Source organism: Stegodyphus dumicola, chromosome 8 (assembly GCF_044657685.1).
Source record: "Stegodyphus dumicola isolate Sdum_Otavi_A_Nest chromosome 8, ASM4465768v1".
NCBI lineage: Eukaryota > Metazoa > Arthropoda > Arachnida > Araneae > Eresidae > Stegodyphus > Stegodyphus dumicola.
In genome coordinates this window covers 29,965,484-29,987,880 of record NC_140775.1, presented here as the reverse complement: position 1 = coordinate 29,987,880, position 22,397 = coordinate 29,965,484, and the positions used below count along the sequence as shown (strand labels likewise).

General features: G+C 29.9%; 1 protein-coding gene across 5 annotated transcripts in view; it reads left to right on the top strand.

Annotated features, from left to right (window-relative positions):
• The window catches only part of ChT (choline transporter), a 298,521-nt gene that overhangs the window by 118,239 nt on the left and 157,885 nt on the right, over positions 1-22,397 (top strand). For 2 of the 5 annotated variants that reach the window (XM_085821701.1, XM_085821699.1), the window contains exon 9: positions 580-1,057. The exons of 2 other annotated variants lie outside the window; for them this stretch is intronic. In XM_085821701.1, coding sequence (XP_085677827.1) covers positions 580-1,057 — 478 coding nt within the window. Of the gene's footprint in view, positions 1-579; positions 15,283-22,397 lie in introns of those variants that run through there. One more of the 5 variants, XM_085821700.1, reaches the window with a different exon arrangement.

Here is a 22,397-nt window from a genome sequence, read left to right as displayed (position 1 = left end):
CTATGTCTATGGTAGTGAACCTAAGAATATGACATTGTCGTATCAGTGTTCTTGCTTCATTAGTTTGATTTCATAATACAAAAAGTTATTTAACAATTGTAAAATTTGCAAACTGTTGTTTAAGAACCTTTTTTTTAATGGGTGAAGAGACGCTCCATTCTTTTTCATTCTAAGATCCATTCTTTTTTATACTTAGCGCAATGCTAGAGCGCTTTGATTCTCACAAAATTTTATCTGCTCATTTTTTGGCTGACAGTCCCCATTGCATTTGAATATTCTTAAAGAGCTCTATACCGAAAAGAACTATATCCCTAAATTGCTTAATATATTGAGAGATCAGAGGCGTTTGAAAACTACATAAATTTACCAGGCATAAATATATGTAAAAGCACTTACATAACGTGTTTAAAGCTGGGTCTTTTTATCGATGTATTTGTTGTTCTTTTGTATCCCAGAAAATATTATTTTACTTTAAAACCTCGAGAATCATTTGCATATATAGATGTATGCAAATCCAAATTATAATGAAATGCTATCCTAAGTAAATATTTATTTGCTTATTCATTTTCTCCAATATAGGCCTCGGAAAGGGAAATAATTTGGGTGATGCGTGCGGCCATCATCTTTGTTGGTATCCTAGCGACAGCCATGGCATTGACCGTCAAATCCATTTACGGGCTGTGGTATTTGTCATCCGATTTGGTTTACGTGATGCTCTTTCCCCAGCTAGTTTGCGTCGTCTACTTCAAGAAATTCTGCAACACTTATGGGTCCGTAACTGCTTATGTTGTGGGCTTTCTCTTGCGAGCCTTAGGAGGCGAAGAAATTGTGGGTCTCCCGGCCGTCATCAAGTACCCTTTCTACAATGAAGAGAATGCCGAGCAGCTCTTTCCTTTCAGAACCCTATCGATGTTATTGAGCCTGACGACGTTGTTGTTGGTGTCCATCATAAGCAAGCGCCTCTTCGAGAGTGGACGCATCCCACCGCAACTGGACATCTTCCACTGTGTCGTTAATATCCCCGAAGACATCCTCAAGGTTCAAGAACCCCAGGAAGGTGAGATGAGCGTTCTCAATGCCCATTTGACAAAAACATATCAATCAGAAATGAATGGAAGAGTCAATCCGGCACTGACCCTCAGTAGCGATGAGGCCGAATCCGATTCTCCACTGTCGTCACTGACGAAGCAGCCACCCCCTCCCTACTTTGCCACCAACCCTATCCAAAATACGACGGGTTTCTGAAAGCGTGGTCCATGGTCCAATATCTCCCCGTTGGAGTAAAATCCCTTACAATTTCAGTGTTCTTGGCAGTACTGAGTATAGTTCTTGTTTTTGTACTATTCATGTAGTACACCAAATATGCTGTAGGCACAGTTTTGATGTTAGATTCGTTTACTGCGCATAAGGAAATAATTTAGAATGGCATTTAGCGATGCTAAACCGTCATTTATATTTTTTTATGTTTATATCAAATTTGAGATTTAAAGTTCTATATAAAAGCCCACACAGTTAATCCAGAAAATGTAACAAATGTTTTTATAGTAGTATAATGCTTAGTTATACTTCAAGGATAAGTTTAGGTTTCTCTGAATCCGATTTGCTAATTGAATGTCTATATCTGATATGAAAAAATTTGTTTAGTGAACCTTATACATGTCCTTATGTTTCATATCTAAAAAGGGGATAAAATTTGAGTAACTTATTACTTTTCCTTTCTAAATTAATAACATTGTAAAAGCATATTTGCAACGCATTTCAAGGAAGGTTTATTATTATTCGAAAAATAAAACTATTCGAAATTTAATGTTCAAAGAACATTATAATTACACGTATTATTTATCAGCAGCAATTAATTCTGAAATTATTAACGATTATCATACGAATTGGCTATAGAACGAAATGATATATATTTCCAAAAGACATGACTGATAAAAGTATACAAAACATTTCTAAAATACATTTCAAGAACTATATTCTTTTCAGAAAGTAATACATTATGTAAAGCTGCACGATAAATCATCAACTGAGAGGTGTTTTGGAAATTTTTTCAGAAGGTTGCATATGAGATTAATTATTTTAATTCATAAAAACGTATTTCAGGTCTCTCGCATTTTATTCAAAAATCTATTGCGTTAACTCTTACTTATATACCGGTTACCTTATATTGTTTGCTAATGATTGTAGAATTTCTAGTCTTTCTAGTCTAGTAGTCATATGTTATGGACGTTCTTATATAGCTTATTATATGCTATGGTGCAATTACAGTTATTTAACACTAATTTAATGAATACAGACACTTTTCGCAGCTTAATTTTAGGAACAAATGTTTCGTTATTTATGAAGCCAAAGTAAAACATTTATTTTCTCAAGGTCATTTGACCGGACATCAGTGCCAATATTATTAACAGATACAACTCTCATGTATCAATCAGAATAAAACATATTGTGGTAAGAAAATATTTTATTCTTTTATACATGCAGCATTTTTATGTCGAGAGTCTTAGATTATTCTAATACGTTCTGCCAAGAGCACTGCAAATTGTACTTTGAGATTGGCTTTTATGTTTTTAGTGTCATTTACCCTTGATACTAGAGCTTTAATGGCAGTTGAAGCAGTTGGAAAGTATGAATATACATATCACCTTAGTATACTGTTTGTTAATTAGAGAAATTATTTGTTACGATCTAACATAAGCATGTTGATGTTGAAGGATACCATTATTTGTTATGAAATGTGGTAAAATTAGCCCTCGTGTAATATCTCCATTGTCGCAATTGTTTACATTTCATTTTACGTAGAGTATGCTGATAATATTTATTGCAATTTCTATTATGTAACCTTTTTATTGCCTCACAGGTGTTATACAATTTACAAACATATCATGGTGGAATAAATGCCGCTAGTCCATAGTGAAGAGAAATTCAAATGTCTTAAATTTGTACATTTTACTAATATGTTTGTATATTCTTGTAAAGGTGAATAATTGAAAGACATTTAGGACAGAATTTTAACTTATTTTTAAAATATTCGGTCTGTGCTCTGACCTTAAAATATCAGATTTTTGATTAAAGTACTAAATTATGAAATTGCAGTTTTAATATAAGCTGTAAGCAAATAACATTATTTAAAGCTAATGATTACGTATGTAAATCTAATGACATGATTTTATTTTGAACCTATTCATATATTTTTGTAAGCAGAAATTTTCAAGCTATATTCTCATAGCACGGAATTTAATAAACACTAACAATAGCTAGGCTGTTACATAGAATTTAAAAAATAGTATGAATAGGAAAAGAATTAATTTTTATGAATTTTACAAAATGTGCAATACTGTTGCGTGAATTTTTATATGAGTTGCAAGGAATCTTTAATTGAAAATAATAGGTTTGGGTGAGTTTGGTTCCTAATCAATCATATTATGAATTAACAATAAAGACGTAAAATTCTTTAATACTTTCAACGCTGTTTATCACGTAATTGTTCATTTCAAACTGATTTTCACGTAATTTGCAGTTGAAACTTCAATAAACTATATTATACAATTACTTAATATAGAATGTGTTTCACAAACATTTATCATGGCTTCTTTTTATTTCGTGGTGCTAAATTCATAATTTTTTTTTGCAATTTTTTTCCAAACAGCGTAAAAAATTTGAAGATAACAGACTTATGCTTGTAGTTATTTTCTTAATACCAGGAAATTTAAATTTTATGTGACAACTTTCGAATAAAATATTTACTTAAAAAATTGTTTGATATCTTAAGTACAAATATAAGTTCGATAGTAATATATAATTAGTTAAATATTAATATCTGTTTAAACAAAGAAAAAAAATAGTATGATTCTATAACCTTTCTCAGTTCTTTGCAAAAGAAATTTGGATGGGATTGTGAACGGTATGAAAGCAAAAGCATTTATTGAATTCACTCCTAACGGAATGTAAAATTTTGGTTTAAAAAGTGCAGTACCGTTACAGAAAATTTGAATAGCATTTTTAAAATGTATATAAAATAAATAGTCTAATGAAATTTGAAAATTGCTGTATGTCTGTGAGTTTTTTAATCGTCTCCCAGTTTTTCAGAAAATGTATATCAGTTTTGAAGCTTTAATTTTTATTCGATACACTCTATACATATTTATCAAATCAGTTGAGTTTTTTCATAATAGTCTGATTCTTTACAATTTATTTTTACTTATTTTCTTATACTCCATTTCTCGTCACATAGCACCAGCAGTTCAAAAGATAAAGCCATGATCAGTTTTTCTGAAACACTTTGATTCATCTTATGCGTGGGTTTTACACTATAAAATCCTAAATTAATGGAGTAAAATTTATACTTATTTTTATAACGTTTCTAATTTCTGTACTGGCACGCAAAAGTCTTGGTTTTGGTCCAAAATTCCACAAAGCTCCAAAATTTCTTCCCTGCTGGCTTTCGAACAAAATTTTAGGATTTAGAATTTGAATAACTTAGTTCAAACATATACATATTTCAAATATTTATATATATATTCAGATTTATAATTTATAAGAAATGCATCAAATATGTAATATTGTAACTTCAGATTTATAAGCATTTACGAGTGCGAGGAGGTATGTACTAAAATACAGTATTTGCATAAAATATTTCATAATTAAGTTTTATGATTAAGAAATGAATTAAGTTAAGCAAAGAATAGAGAAATAATTTTTGTTGAATATCTTAAACGGCAGCATATCATTCAATGTAAACAAAAACATTGAAATATGCAGATGTGAAACGTAACTGAAAAACATTATAGAAAAAATACTTCTTTAAAAGATAAAATCGATATAGATTCATAGATTAATTAGCGAAATTCATAGATTAATATTAAGCGTAAAAAGACGATTCCTAACTGTCATACAAAATATAGTTTAAAATTCAAATATGTTAATAATTAATAAGCTAATAAAATATAAATAAAATGTGAGATATGCATTGTATGAATGTATACCTCGTATTTTGATTTGATAAATAAAACTTTTGTGTGCATTACATTATTTTGAACTTTAAAATAGAATTAAAAACATGAGGAGAAAAAAAAATAGGTTTTGAAATTACATATACAAAAGAAAAATAACCTTTTTTAAATATATTTTCCTTATATAATGCAAATGTATCACCTGCAACTATATTTGCTAGCTCTGTTAGCAAATATGGTTGTTAGCAAAACCTCCTTCTTCATTGTATGTTTTCTATCTTTTATGATATCTCTTTGTTCATACCTACATATATGCAACAGAAATTAAGTAAATTGATAAATTAATGATAGCATCTAAATAAGTGCTTATAAAGTAAGAAGCTGGAATTATTCAAAGAAGCAATGTGGATTTTGAAATGGGTGTAGTTTATTTATATTTACATTTAAGTTTTCTAAAACTGTGAAAATATACAGAAATAAAAGTTAAGAATGAGTATAACTCATAAGAAAGTTTATTTACGTTTAAACATGTGTATTTGACACTAAAATTACTTTTTATTAGTTTATATGTTTTTAATATAGTTTTTAATCGTAATATTATAAACCAATCTTATATAAAGAGAAGCACTGAAATTTGTAGTATGATAAGTTATTGTGGAAAAATCCGTTACTTGATGGAGAGTAATTTTAAACTGACGTTCAGTGCATGTATTTAACATTGGACTGAATTATTAAGTATTAACGGGAAATTTCTATTGCATATACTGGTGAAGATTTTTCTATTTTGACCTTTTTAAATTTGTATACCTACAAATAATATTTAATGAAACATTTTTCCTTTTAAAGCAAAGCTCAGCCCTTTTTGTGCAATGAACTTAGAATATCGTAGGCTTTTAACAAAAACTACACATATCAGCTACCATGCGGAAAGCCTGTTAGTAATTAATTCTTTCCACTATCTAAATTTCTTAATTTAGATTTATTAACTAAAATTAGTTAAAATTATTTATTAATTAAAATTTATTAATTTATTTTAATTAATTAAATTCATTACATAATGAATTCAATTAATTAATAATTAATGCATTTATTAAATTATTTTTATAATTTACTAATTTACTAATTAAATCTAAATTTCTTTAATTTAATACTTTAATTTAAATTTAAATTTTCAATGTAAGATTTTTAATTTTTCATAATAAATTTTAATTTTAATTTCAATTAATTTTGTTGAAATAGTTATTTATCTTTGTTTTGTTTTGTGCCATAGCTGTCTTTAAAGAGTTAAATTTACAACTCAATACGGTAAATTCTAATACCCTTGGAATTATTTTTGATAAAAGTCGTACTATCCAATCATATAAATGTTATTTTCGACGTAGCGTTTTTTGAAGGAAAAAAATTAATTAATTAATTATGAATAATTCATTATATATTAATTAATTAAATTATTAATACTATATTAATTAATTAAATATATAAAATAATTTTTATCAGTATAAATTACGCGTAGAATTTTTAAAGATAAAGTAAAAAATAGTAATATTAAATATTTTTTGGTAACTTTTAGGCACATGAACTTAAGATTTATACATACAAAAATTTAGTATTTTCTAGAATGATTTACAAATGCCATAATGCATATCAGATAGATGCAAAACTTCGATATGCTATATGCATGTCGGGATCTTCTAAAGAAAAACACATATCAATGGCAGATGAAATGGTTCCTCTTGATATAATGATGTTTTCAGAATTTAATTAAGTATTGCATTATAACCATTTATTAACTGTGTTTTTCCATGGTTTGTATAGCATTAGTTTTAGCCACAGAAATTTTTATCACTTAATGAAATTCTATCGCTACATAAAATCCATTATAGCATGGTTTTTACTCTGCGAGTTCGGCAGAAGACCGAGGTTTATTATAAATGCGATAGATGTGAAGCGATATTTGCTAAGTTTTTAAATACTTTTTCCCCTTACCATTTGCCTTTTATATCAACCTGGTGTTTCCAATGACAATCTTCTTTAAATATCCGAGTTTTACATTAAATCGGCTGTCAACTTAATATATTTTGACACTACCCCTTTGTAGGCACTTTAATAATGTTTCCGAGTGCGTATAATTTCCTTTTTTGGACGGTAGCTAAATAGAGGGAATTGTGCGCCATCTATGAGGAGGAAGAGAAACTTTTCCTTCATTCGACTGAAAGTTGCGAAACTGCTCCGATAGATAAAACACGGTGTATTTATGACAAAATTATATTTATTCGAAGTATTTATTACAAAATAATTAACGTACTCTGAGATGAGGAGTATGGGATCTGTAATATATTTATTGTTTACAGAACTATATCTGTATTTGTCATGCTAAAATATTTTCCAGTTCTTACTTCGATTGGAATGTATAGTTTAAGTCAAGTGTTAAAATATAATTTTGCTATCTGAAAACTACTGATGAAATGTGTGTAGTTTAAATATTTAATTATTATGTATATATATCTTATCAATAATATGTAAATTTGTGCCTAAATATTGTATGTTTCGTATATGTTCCCATCATGTTACGGTTTTTAAAATTTTAAAAAATTGTGTTTTACTGTGAGCTGTAAATTTTCTGTATATATTTAAAGAAGCTTTACTAATTTTAATTTATCTTAGGCAGCTGTTTGAGCTATTCAGTGTTTTGTAGTATTTTGTTCTGCTATGATGAAATAAATGATGTGGTGCCATTAAGGATAAAAATATACTTAGACATGACCTCATTTTTTCCTTGCTTCGTATATTTGTGAACTTAAAAATATGCTGTGTTCCCAGATATCTGTAGGATTATCTATGTAAAATGTGAAAATTTGAAAGGTATATTTACACGCGCTCATTAAACATTCAAACATTCGTTAAAAGGAAAAGAAAAATTTTTATTTTGTTTAAAGTAATTATATTTAAAATTAAAAATTAATTGATAAAGAGAATTCAGTGGACGTTGGTTACTAAATTGTGTAATTTAAATTTAAAGCTTCTCTATTTCTTCTTGTTGGAAATTAAAAAAGATATCTAAACATTTCTTGTTTTAGATATATAGTTTAGAACTGTACAGCGTCCTCTAGATGTAGGTGCTTTTTTGTAAAATGAAAAATAATGTTTACTATTGAGAGTGAATTTGAAATATAATATTAGCAGGTATCAATTCATTGTTGGATGTATTATATAATACTGAAGATAAATGGCACAGAGAGGAGGTAGATTTTTATCCGATTTTTTGACGTTTTTAATGTCCATTTTTTCCCTTAGAGTTTGTAATGTAAATTTAAATTGTAAATCATTGTAAATTAAATAATTAAAGTGAGAAAATATTTTGGTATGCTATTCTGATTTCTGGGCTCAAACAGATATATTCAAGAAGTGTTTGCGATAGAAATTACATGTAAACCAGTGGTGACAAATCAATGGTTCGCTTGCGATTTAAAAATACTCTTAACGATGAGCGATGTCAACTTTTGTAGCTTTAATTACTTTCTGAAACTATTATTAATGTACCTCAGTTTAAATATTTTTTATTTCTAAGTGTTTCAAAGTTGTCTCCGCTTAGAAAGTTCTGCATTGTTGATTGAAATAAGCTTGTTATTAATTAGTTGACATTATTTATTAAATAAGGAATATATTATTGATTAATAAGCGATTTTAGGGTGCTTATGATATATATTTTATGAAATATCCTCTGGAAACTTCCATGACATTCTTAGTTATTTTTTGTTGCTTGAGTGGAAAATATCTAATTTGGCATCACTGGAACTTAACACATTTTATCAAAAGTATTATTGTAATATTTTATGCCTTTAATGTGAATGCTATGTTAACATTTTATTGTAAGAATTTATTTACATAAATTTAAATACTTTATAACAGCGTTTCTCAGACTGCAGTCGGTGGATCACAAATGATCCTCGAAGCCTTCCCTTGTGGTCCTCCTACATTTTCAATAATGTCCTGTTATTTGTAAACAAAATTAACAAGATTTTACTCCATTCCTTGGTGGCGACACATCGCTAAGTACATTGACACATCAAAATTAAATGAAATAAATCTCTGTCTACGAGGTAATTCTTTGATTTCCTCAGTGTCTATGACAAATTAGAGGGGTTTGAAAAGAAACATTGTTTCTATGTTAGTTGTGTAAAACATAGACTTTTAAATCATTTCCAGTTTTAAAATCTTTTTAGTACAAATTATATCGTAAATTCTATAATGGCATAGTTAGCATCTGAAAACAATGAGTTCACAATTTAAAACTTATTTTCCAAGTAGTAAATATAACGAATTTCCACAGGTTCTTGATACTTTCCACTGCAGTTTTTAAAAATAACAAATTATCGTTGAATAACAGAAAGTTAATTTAACTCTGTCATCAAACTGGACTTAAAATAAGATTCCAAGCAGAAGGTATGGTTAATTTTTGGACTTCATTTACCAGTGAAAACGGCATATAGTAAACTGTATAATAAGGCTTCAATTTCCAGTTTTAAAAACATTTTAGTAAATATTATATCGTGAATTCTATAATGGCATAGTTAGCATCTGAAAACAATGAGGTCACAATTTAAAACTTATTTTCCAAGTAGTAAATATAACGAATTTCCACAGGTTCTTGATACTTTCCACTGCAATTTTTAAAAATAACAAATTATCGTTGAATAACCGAAAGTTTATTTAACTCTGTCATCAAACTGGATTTAAAATAAGATTCCAATCAGAAGATATGGTTAATTTTTGGACTTTATTTACCAGTTAAAACGGCATATAGTAAACTGTATAATAAGGTTTCAAAAATTATAATTCAATTTGCTTCTGCGTATGTGGTAATAAAGGGTTTTTATCCCTAATTCAGATAAAAACAAAGGACAGAAATTGATTTTACGTATGTGCGTATTTCAGACCTCGAGCATATCAGAATACACCGAACGTAAAGCAACTGTGCAAAACTCGGTGTCTTCTCTATCTCATTAATGTGAGTACCAACATTTATTTAATTTTAGTTAATGAGATAAAGATAATCCAAACTCTAGCAACCTTGAATTATTAAAAACAAATATAACTTTTCTTCTATTAACTTAATTGTTTAATATCAGTGTAACTAAACTCCAACGGTCACTATATGCCGCAATTTGGAAGATGGGCGCTGTACTTGCCTTAATGGGTGCATAACAATAAATGAATCTGCGCCTGTAAGCCCCGTTATTGGATAGGATTAAAGGCGTAATAAAGTGTGTGTCCAGTTACCACGAAATTACTAACATCAATATAATGTTAAATGAGTTTAAATTGCACTTTAAAAATATAAGTATACTGGTGCTGATATATGCTTAAAAAATTCCTTCCGAAAGTGACAAAAATAAGGTGGTCCCTAGAACTTTCTAATTTACAAAGGTGCTCTCCACTTGGAAAAGTTTGGGAAATGCTGCATTATAATGATTACATATATTAATATCATCCCATTTGATAGAATTTAAAATTTGTTTTGTCATAAACACTTATTATTCATGAAACAAATATTTTTTTCGTGATATTAATTTTTAACTTAATAAAGGAAATTCTTCTTAGTTATGTAATCATTTATTCATGTAAGATTCTGCTTAATTTACTTGGCAAAAATGTAAGACTTTCAACTTTAAGATTTCATTTAATATTTATGAGCTTTTGTGAAGGTTAGCATTTTGTGTGTGTCCTGCCTGTTTCAGCCTTATGTATTAACATATCAATGACATTGAAGTCATCCTGCCACTCCCTTGTGAGTGTTATCTATACATATCATGAACATTTCAAATATACATATCAAAGACTTCAATGGATAAACATATCAAGAGGAAATAAAAAAAGTAAATTGTTAATTTTTAAAAACGAAAATATATTTTATATCCAATCAAAGCTGTAGAGTGTAATTAATGTGTTATTTCAATGTTTATTAATGTGCAACTCCAATGACAAAGTATAGTCGGTGCTTTTATTGCCTTCTAGTATTCTAGGATATGTATTATTAGGAAGGTTTAGTAGTTTATCTTTGTTAAAATAAATTAGCATGAAGTACTTGTGATTTTGAAAAGGATTAAAAATAAATTGTTCATATATTTGTGTTTAAATTTTCTCTTAGGCATCTATAAAGAGATACTTTATTTTAGTATACCTCGAAGTTTCTAATTCATTATGATATATAGCTAGAGCCACTAGTATTTATCACAATTTAATAATTATAAAAAAATAAAGCAAATAATTTAAATAAACCTAAAAATGACATTGTTTCTCTAATTTACAATCTCTAAGTAGTTATAAAAAGTAATTATAAAAATATTAAATCATTTTACTATTTTGGGTGCTATTAATAGCTTAAGGAAGTATTAATTATTCTAAAATATTATTTCATAAATATGCCGTGAAAAGTTCTACACAAAAGTTTACTGAAAAATACTAAACTTGTAAGCATTTAGCCTTTAACAGATATGACGATGCGTTGTCATGTTCCTTTAAGTAGCTGTATGTATTTCCATCACTTCCATTTAATGCAAATAATGGACGAGTGTCGCATAGGTATAAATTTCATTACTTCAAAATTTACAACTCAGAATCACATAGAATATGGTACTTAAGTGAAAAACGAATTATCAAAAACACATTCCATAAATACTGGAAAAAATATTTTTATGTTCATGTATCACATATTAAGAAAAAGGTCAGTTATTTTCTTACTGCTTGTCGGTTATTTTCGATGTATAAAAGAATAGATGTACACACTTTCAATTCACATTAAAAATGTTCATAATTTTTTAGTAATTTAAATTAAGCAACAGCTTTCAAGCTACTTATTGCCCTTAAGTGTTCAACTGATAGAGCATGGCTTTTCGTAAAAACGATTATCTGATTGTTTTAAATTAATTAAAAATGGCAATAAAATTTATTTTTAATATTATATTTTATTATTGTTTTTAAATTAATTATTATTAATAAAATTATTACAAAAGAATTACTTGCAATTTGTACTTAAGAATGCTTAAAAATTAAGAATAATAACTATATAACGTGATCCCACAAAATTAGGTTTTCTAAATAAATCATTAAGTTGTCGAACTGTTGTTATTTAGAACTAAAATGCAAACTTAGCTTGGTACACAAAATGCAACGCTAGAATTTAGCAAAATTTTAGAAACAAATAAAGCTGTTTTAGCCAATACTTTGTGAGATCCAAAGGTATTCCAACATATTCTAGGTACTTACATACTTATATGAGTAAAATCGTATTCTCTAGACTAACTATCTATAATATGATTCAATACATAAACCTATTCACGAACATTTTCGAAACACTAATCCGCTTGTTATAGTCTTTTTCTTCTAGTTATATAATAAAGGTTAATTTCAGATTCATACTACTGTATGTTGTTCCTAAGTGGTTATACATCTTCTCTATTATTTACTATGTAACATATAATAAAAACGAAATAAATAAAGAATGTTATTTTCTGCGTTAATAATGACACCTGTGAACTAAAAAAAATTAGAAAACTTAAAAAACTCAAACGTAATTAATACATATGGAAATTTGGTTAAACTACTAAACCTTCCGACTAATTTAACTAACAATGCTTATATTACCTTTGTAATTATTATAGAACGTATTCTGATGTTTGCCAATCAATGTATTGTAAAAAACCATGAATTAGTAGTCTTGTGTCAAAACTTAGATTGTAAAAACGACTAGCGAAACTTTTTTTGTATTACTCACGGATTCTTTATTTTGTCTGATGTTTTTACAAATAAGCATTTTCCCACTATATTCGAGTAGCATTTTCAAAAGAATAAGGTTTACGTGAAAATATAATAATTTCACTGAAATGAAATAATAATAATTTTAGTAATAATTTCGAAATTCGAAATAGTGAAAATATAATAATTTTAGTAATAATTTCGAAATAATGTGTCTGAGGTAATAATAATAACATATCTCTAGTAATGATAATAATGTATCAGGAGTAATAATAGTTATAAATAAAGTGTCTGGAATATTAATTTCAAAGTAAAGTATCTGGAGTAATAATAATAATAATAATAACATATTTCGATTGATAATATTCATAAATAAAGTATCTGGAGTAATAATTTCAAAATAATGCATAAAGTAATAATAATAATAACGTATCTGAAATAATAATTTTCAAATAAAGAACGTGTTTTAATAATAATAATAACATATTTGGAGTAAATAACATATCTGGAGTAATATTAATAATAACATATCTATAGTAATAATAATAATAACATATCTGGAATAATAATAATAATAATAATATATGAGTAAGAATAGTTACAAATAAAGTGCCTGGAGTATTAATTTCAAAATAACTTATCTGGAGTAATAATAATAACGTATCTAGAATTTTAGAATAAAGTATCTGGAGTAATAATATTTAGTATTTGGTGTAATAATACTTATGAATAAAATGTCTAAAGTAATAATTTCAAAGTAATGTATCTGAGGTAATAATAATAATAATAGCGTATCTGAATAATAATAATTATAAATAAAGTGTCTGGAGTAATAATTTCAAAATAAAGTATCTGGAGTAATACATCCTGACTATTCGGAATTTTTCCGAATTCGAATGTCAGGTTCATGTTATTGTCATGGGAATAGTAATTTTCTTATTTGATTAGATTTCATTGTTGATGATTTTGTTGATTTCATGCGACAGATGTGAAGTATTACTAGCTAAGTTGATGCATAATATAGACTTAGATAGATTATTGGAATCACATCAATGTTTGTACACATAAAGTATTTCTATCCGCTTAGAAAAAAAGATTTGTATTGCTGTTATTATTTTTGTATGGTAGATAAAAACGCTGAACTCATAACCTGGTGATTGAAATTGGATAAATCACACAAGCATAGCTATTTTAATACTACATAATTCTGTTTGATAATTTAAATCGTGTTTGATATGTTAACTACTGAATTTTTCTTTGAAAGAAAAAGTTATATTGTGCTAAAATTAATTTAATATACTTTTTACTTCTTTTCATGTTATATCAATTAAGCTTTCATTCTCTGAATGCAATCTTTCCTAGAATACTGAATACATAATTTTATTTGTGTTTAGAAGTTATTTACATAAGAGCATTAAAATGATATCTTTCAATTTTTATTCGAATTTTAAAATTTTATATTCTAGTCACTTCATAATAAATGTAAACTCTAGTATCATAGCTATTTGGAAAGCATATTTTTAATTAAATACACTACGTAAAAATAAACTTTGAAGAAAGATTAATCATTAATTTATATCATGTTAAATGCTTCAGAGTAATGAAACATACGATTTAAGCATTATTCAAAAATTTCATCTGCTCTACTAAAATTTAAATTAAACCAATAGAAAATTATTGATGAAAATTTATAATTCTTTTTTTAACTATTTTATATTTTGGTTATTTTTATTTTATATTTTAGTTATTTCTTTTCCTCTTACATGTACGGGAAACCTGTCACATTTAAACTGGAGAATTTAGAAATGTAATTAACTTAAAATTCGATAAATTCAATTTTTTAATAGATTCATCTACAGTTGCAATGAGTATTTGTTTCCAATTATATAAAATGTGTTCTCAAATTAAATATTATTCTTAAATTGATAATACCTAAACATTGTTAACGTCTTCAAGAGCGAACTTATAAATCAATAGTATTAAAAAACAAATGCCATCAGACTTGATAATACTTTTAAAAACGTATTTTATAAATTTCTTTTAAGCATTTTAGGACATTTGTGTTACAGAATATTTTTCAGTTTAATTAGACAGGATTTTGTTGAATTAGTTTTTTTTATTTAAGTATACTTTGATTAATATTTTGTATAAATATTTTTAAATGATGCTCATTTTTAATAGATTGCTTTAATTTTTGAAATAAATGTTGTTTCAAATTACGAAGGTTTTTAACATTTTGGGACAGCCATAAAAATTCAGGAAGGAAAATGTATTAAATTTTTAAATTAAAAAATTGAAATATTTAAGAAAATGATGTCCAATTTCTGTCAACAGGTATCGGCGCATGCGCACGTTTTTCAGTGTATATGTACAGTATATGAAATATAGATGTATATAATTATATAAATATATATATGTAAATTAATATAACTATTGTCCTGTGATCTGCCCTGTCAAGATAGTGTATAATCTGAGGCAATAACCTGATTAGTTGATGAGAAATATGTGCTTTGTTGTATGCATTATATTTGTGTGGCAAATCGAAAAACTAATAAAGTTGTCAATAAATGGACAATTAAGCTTCTATTTTAATTAGAGTGTCAAGAAAATATGAAAATTCTTGAAAATTAATATGAACGTGTTAAGCTAAAAAAAGACCTAAAATATTCATTTAGCATTTACCTCTTTAATTCCCCAAATTATGCTATGAAATATTTTGTACAGTGGTACTGTACTCTCGGAGATGATGCAAAATCATTGGAGAAAGTAGACCTGATTTTAAATCACTGTAATGGGCTTGAATCGTGAATCAAGCTTCTTACTTTTATATCAAGTATATATGTAAAACCCTAATTGGCTTAAAGAATCGAATAACGAACTCCTGTTACGATATGAATTGTACGGGAATGAGAATGGAAGAATTAAAAAGATGAGAATAAATCGTTAAATCTCAGCTCCGAGAAAACTAACTTAAAACTAATGTGATGTAACAAAATGATGAAAATGAAAGTCATTTTAGGCTAAATAAAATCCTCAACATTTTGTTCTATGCAGGTTCTTTAAGGATTGTATTCAACGAAAGATGCAAGATTTAATTTTAGACCAAAAAGTTACGACCTGAATATATTTATAACTATCTACTTTTGCGGCCTTTTATTTGTTTATTTTTAAGCCATCTGCACTCAAAATCAGAAAGTAGTTTCTGAAAGAAAATTAAAAGTCTAAAATTTCCAATCGCAGGTGAAAATTCATAATTAAGTAATGTTTCACCCTGATATAAATATTGATATTTCATTCCAGCTGTACTTCAGCAAAAACTTAGAAAATTACATTAGTTACGAAATTGTTTACATAGTTACCGAATCGAAGTACTTCGTTGAAAACATCTAGCATCGTTCACGAAACCCCTCAATATTTTTTAAGGATTCTAAAAGATTGAAACTTATATGACATATAGTATATGTTTCCAAACTAATGACTCAAACCCTGAAATAAACATAAAGTGTTATTTAAATACTATATCTTCCTTATAATTTCGCAAGTTCTCTCCAAGTGTGAATTATTTATATATATTTGGTTTATTTTTATGACTAGTTTGGTGTAGCTCGTGTTGCTATCTTCGAATACTAGACAAATTCAAGTATCCGAACATATGGAACAGAAATGGGAATTCCGCTCATACGGTGCTCATCTTTCTAACTAAAATTAATTTCTCGAATATTTACATGCTTTTAAATACTTTGGGAAAAAAATAATAAAATGCATTGCAATTAGAATTTTATTATTCTGCGTCAGTAAAAATGTAATGCTGCAATTTAATTTAATTTTAATAAAAATAAATTACTTATTTTATTTTCTTTGAATAAAAAATAACGTTTTTGTTTAATTTTAATACATTAAAATCATAAACAAGGTTAGTTTTATGGTCTACGTAAATAAAAAATAATTTAATTGTTTCATATGTATCTGTGTTCGGCAAATTTATTGTGTTTTTAACTGAAATTATGTTTGATATTGTATTGCGAATTCAACGCAAATCTGTTTTCTATTCATAAAGCTGCAGCGTTCAAATTCTGTAGAAGTTTAAATCAATGTCCTTCAAACCCTAGCAAGCGAGTTATCGCTCCAGTCTGAAGTAAGATGTTAGAGCTCTGAGAAGATTAAAATATGCATTTTATTAATACTTTACATTTCATAGAAAATACCACATGTGCGTTCAAACAAAACTTTGCGGCTTGTGGGTAACATAATCTAAAATTCGGTTTCAAATAACGTATTCGGTGACTACACGAAATCGTCTACTTACTCTGATTCAAATATATTAATGGCAGTTCTAACTTCGGCTAGAAAAATGGCTAAGGCCGGAATAGTCTCAGAATAACCTTCAGGCAGCAGGAGATCTTTAGGCAGAGCTGGAGATGGGACGTAAGCTGCAGGCGAGTCTGCCAAAAGCTCTAATACTCAGACACTCAAAATTCTAAACTTATACTGAAACAACTATTTTACGTTCGGGGAAGAACCCCAGAAAGAGAAAGTTATAGTAAAGGTTTAAATCGCAATATTGGGTTAATTAACATAAAATACCTCACAAAATCCTTAGCTAAAATTCGTCACAGTGTGAGAGGGATGAAAAAGAATAAAAAGGCTGTGTGACATTGGAAATTGTTGAATTATTATCAAACATATGGCATCTTTAATGTAACTTTTCAGTTCTAATAAATATTATGTTCCTTGGTAAATAATTTAACATAACAATACCACTTAATGTTATTTCTGTAGTTCTGAGTTTTTAGTAAACAAGATTGCTTGTAAACTATCTGCTACAACAGCTGCTACATAACAGAAGTAGATAAATTCTATCTTTATGATTAAGGCGCTGGCACTGAAAACGTTTGTTAGACAGGAGAGTAATGAGACGCTTGCGGACAGTTTGTCTCTTATAAATTTGCTATGGTGAAGGTTTCCAGGAAGTCGAAGCGAATCACTGTTTAGAAAATTTATAGATTATAAAACTATTAAGATACCTAAAAGCTAAATGTTATTTGGTTAGGTCAGGTTATTTGAATTAGACAGATTGCACACGAATGCTCTCTGGCTGTTAGGTAGATAGCACCTGTGTGATATCTGCCTAAAGCTAGTGATGCCTTAGGCAGATATCACACATGTGACTTACTAAGGCAAAATGACTCGTATTTACGTTACACATGAGTCATGAACACAACCCATGCAGCCAGCCATTTACTTGGGTTTGAACCCGGGTCGAACTATCGGTACCCAGCGGTCTTAACCACTCGGCCACTAGAGAAAACATGAATCTTTTTTATGACAGGTATCAGGCCAATGTATAGCTGATACGCCAAAATATTGCCAGTCTTGTTTGGTTGTAGCCAACGGCTTATAATTGAAGCTTGGCAGTAATGCACAGTTTTATTATTGTTTATAAATATATTTGTTATTTAGGGTCCTTGAATATGTCTACATGAAAACATGTAACGACTTTCATGAGGAAAAATCAGCTATATATGACCAAAGAAGTGAAGATTTCCTTCTGAAACATAATTTCACTGTTAATTTTGTCGAAAATTAACAGTGAAAATTAGTTTAGTATTTAAAATAAAAAAAACAGATTAACATGGAATAAAAGGATGTTTGAATCCAAAACGCATCATAAAGCAAAAACTTAGTGTTGATTTTCCCTAGATAAGGACTTCTCAATCGAGAGGATTCCTTCTTGGGAGAGAATTTTTATAGTTTAAGAGCGGGGGGTGAGGATGCAGTCAGCTTTCTAGGTGTTAAGTACACTGCTGGCCACGAAAGACAAGAGATATCACAACAAAATTTATTTAGTAGATAACATGTTGACCAAGTATCAAATGATTAAATTTATAGACTTCTGTGAAGTGTGGTTCCTTTCAGAATCAGTAGCCAGAGTAGCCGTCCCCATTGTTGGAGATCACCGCTGCCACACGCCTCGGCATTGATTCAAAGAGACTTTGGATGTGTTCTTGGGGTACAGCAGACCAAGCAGCTTCCACACGTTACCAAAGTTGATCTGGTGTGGCAGCTTGCGATGTAATCTGGGTCAATCGTTCAGCAACTATTGATCACATGTTTTCTATCGGCGAAAGATCCGGAGAGCGAGCAGGGAAGCAATTCAATCTGGCGATTGACGAAGAACTTTTGGACAATGCGTGCCAAGTGTGGTCGCGGATTATCCTGTTGAAATATGGCTGTGGGCAAGCCCTGAAGGTAAGGAAGGACAACTGGCTCCAACAACTCGGAGATGTAGCCCTGGCTGTTTAAAGTACCAGCAATGCGTATCAGAAGAGCACGAGAAGTGATATCTAATATCGCCCCATACCATAATACCCGGTTCAGGAACAGTGTGGTGGTGCATAACGCAATTGTTCAGCATCCTCTCTCCACGGTGTCTCCAGACTCGAATCCGACCATAGTGGTGTTGCAGACAGAACCGTGACTCGTCAGTAAAGACAATTTCATTCCATTTTGCCGTTCACATCCTTCTTTCATCGCACCATTGGCGGCGGAGACGTCTGTGGTTTTGCATCAAGAGTAGACGAAGCAATGGACGTCTTGCGGACAGAGCACTCTGCTGTAAACGGCGTCGAGTGGTACGCGCAGACACTAGATGATGCATTGCAGACTGAATGTCCTGTGCTATGGTTCGTGATGTGACTGAGCGATCCGTCACTGCCATGCGCACAATGTTCCTGCCGTCACGTGAAGTGGTGCACTGAGGAGGATGTGATCGAACACAACACATCGGTCCGTCGTACCCTCCTGCACCCAACGGTCACATATCTGCATTACAGTTGTTTGGTTCCGTCCAACACGACTACCGATTTCCCTGAAAGATAATTCACACACTCGGTAGGCCACTATCCTTCCTCTGTCGAACTCGGATACTTGATCAAACGATGATCGCTGTTTACTACGAGGCATAATTGATCGTTTTTTTTAAAAAAAAAACCACAAGAAAAACACAATTGCTTAACTTGAAATCGTCGTAAACTCCAAGCCGTAAATAGCGCTTTGAAGTGGCGCCACAGGCGCGCGTTATGTGCGTCTGCGCTGAAATTCTAATCATTTGCATATCTTACCTCCGCTAATGCATGTTGTAAATTTCATGTTTATTTGCATGCTTCCTTCAGGGTGTCGCATTTACGGTGGCCAGCAGTGTATTTAGTTTTAGTTTATGGATATAAAAAACTACTTTTATTCAAGTTTTTATATTTATCAACATTTTCTGAACAGATTTTGCTTAATTTATAAAAACATGTTAAAAATAATGTGTAATAATAGTAATAAACACATGTATTTTCGAATTTGGGAAAAGAGAGCGAAATAGTCATCTAGCAATGGTGAAAGGGGTGCATGACACAAAACATTTTCAGAACCACCTCTCTAGACGAATTAATATAAGCAAAATCAGGTATTCAGTTCAATGTAATTGGTTCATAAGAATTTGTTTTCATCGAAACTGTCTCTTTTTATGAAATTCTAAGTTTACAGCTTATATGGAAATCTCTTACATTCAGTTAGTGTTGAGAAAATGCTCTTGAAAGAAGCTTAAAATTCAAACAAATGTTAGACTATATTTCTTTTTAAATTTACTTCTGAATTGATATTTGCTTATAAAAAGTAACTAAAATTTGGAATGCCAATAACTATATCAAAGAGACTATGCCTTCATTTTCTCATGGTGGTCAATAAGTAATTTTTCTCAATGGAATTCTTGAAAAATGATAAAGTTGATGATCTCATCTTGGGTAAAGGAAAAATGATCTTTTAAAAATGATAAATTTTCCTCTATGGAATTCTTAATGACATCTTAAAAAAATTCATTCGAATGCTGTAAATAGGCGTGGATGAGTCTATTGGTAACTCCCCAGAAATTTCCGACGGTGGCTATATGCCCGCCTTGTCACTTAAGATGCAAGCACCTTTATGATAATCGGTGTTTGTTCGCCAAGAGCCAAGATAAAAGTCATCATAAATGTGCTTTTATATTTTAAGGTACTTTCTTTAAGAAATAAACTGAACTTCATTCTGGTGTCTTTACGAAGGGCTTTGGTCATGACTTCTAATAAAGCTGCTCTTATATAAAGATTACATGCAGCACCTCAAAAATGATAATTGACATGCAGCAAGTAATAGTTGACTCGCAGAAAGATGATTTCTTCAAGTTATAAGCTGAAATTAATGATAGATCTGGATTTATAAGGGTGCTGGCAACTTTGTGCCAGGGCATCGTTGACAAACAGGGGCTCGCTCGTGTATAGGAACCGGTATCTTTATAGAAATTTCGACATCACAGAAACCATCACAAAGCACTTTGATGAATGTTGCTTCTCCAAGTTATAAAGTGAACTTCATAAGAGTGCAGGCACTTCGGAGACAAAAATAAAGACCTCTACATGAGTTTCCCGGCATCTTGATGCAATTACGCACTTCGTGATATAAATTGAACTTCATAAGGGTGCCAGGCACTGTTTATATCTTGTTGAAAAAAGTTTAACGTGTAAAAGCTGCTGGGATATTTATTCCATTCAGCGGCTATTCAAAATTGACGACTATTCACTTAGATCTTCACATGGGCATCCCGCCATCTTGATGAAAGTTGCATTATATTTTCATGAAAGTTTCATGTGGTATAAACTGAACTTCAGAAGGTTTCTATGCATTCCTTGTGTCTTGATAAACAACAGTTAACTTGCAGAAAAAAAGGTGCCGAATTGTCATTCAGTTCAACAACTATTCACTTAGATCTTCATAGGTGTGGTACCCTGGAATCTTGACCACGGCTGTATTCGTTATGGTGTAAACTCAAATTCTAAAGGGTACCGATGACACTTTTATTGAAGTTGTTCACTTAGATCTTCAGATGGGCCTACCGGCACCTTGATGAAAAATTTCATTCTTTATGATATAAACAAACCTTCATAAGGTTTCCAGGCATTCCTTTTGTCTTGGTGAACAATAGCTAACATGCTAAAAGGTGCCGGACCTTCAATCAGGTTGACGACTATTCACTTAGATCTCCACATAAAAGCTCCTGAATCTTTACGGAGGCTGCATTCTTCATAGTATACACTGAATTTTCTCAGAATGTCTAGCATCATTGTGTCTTCATGCTGTCGGCACTCTTGTACCCTGGCAAGCATGGTCAACTCGCATAAACGTACTGGCACCTATTACCGATCCTAGATCATCGGCTTCCTGTGCGCAAATTAATATTGGCCGCCCTTTTTACAGAAATATAATGACTGATAATCATTTCGCCGGCCACCTGCTGTGCACTCTCTTTTCTTCCACTAGGATCGGACCCGCCGACACCCTTATGCAAGTTAGCAGTGCCGTTCAGTCCACCCGATCCTCCCCTTGTCCGAATATGTATTTTATTATAAAAATCACGAATTATGTTGATTAAAAAATATCTTCAATTACTGGATGCTTTAAACGCAGTAAAATTCTTTTCCAATCCAATATACCTTTAAAGTGTATTGATAGATAAATCTATATATATCACCAGCACATAATTACTGGCAACCTGAATATCATACAAAACCATCAACTAAAAACACTAATGAGTTATGGTACAAAATTTAGACCAGTCAGAAACATGACTACAAATTACTGTTACAAGACTTTCGAAAACAACATCAACGA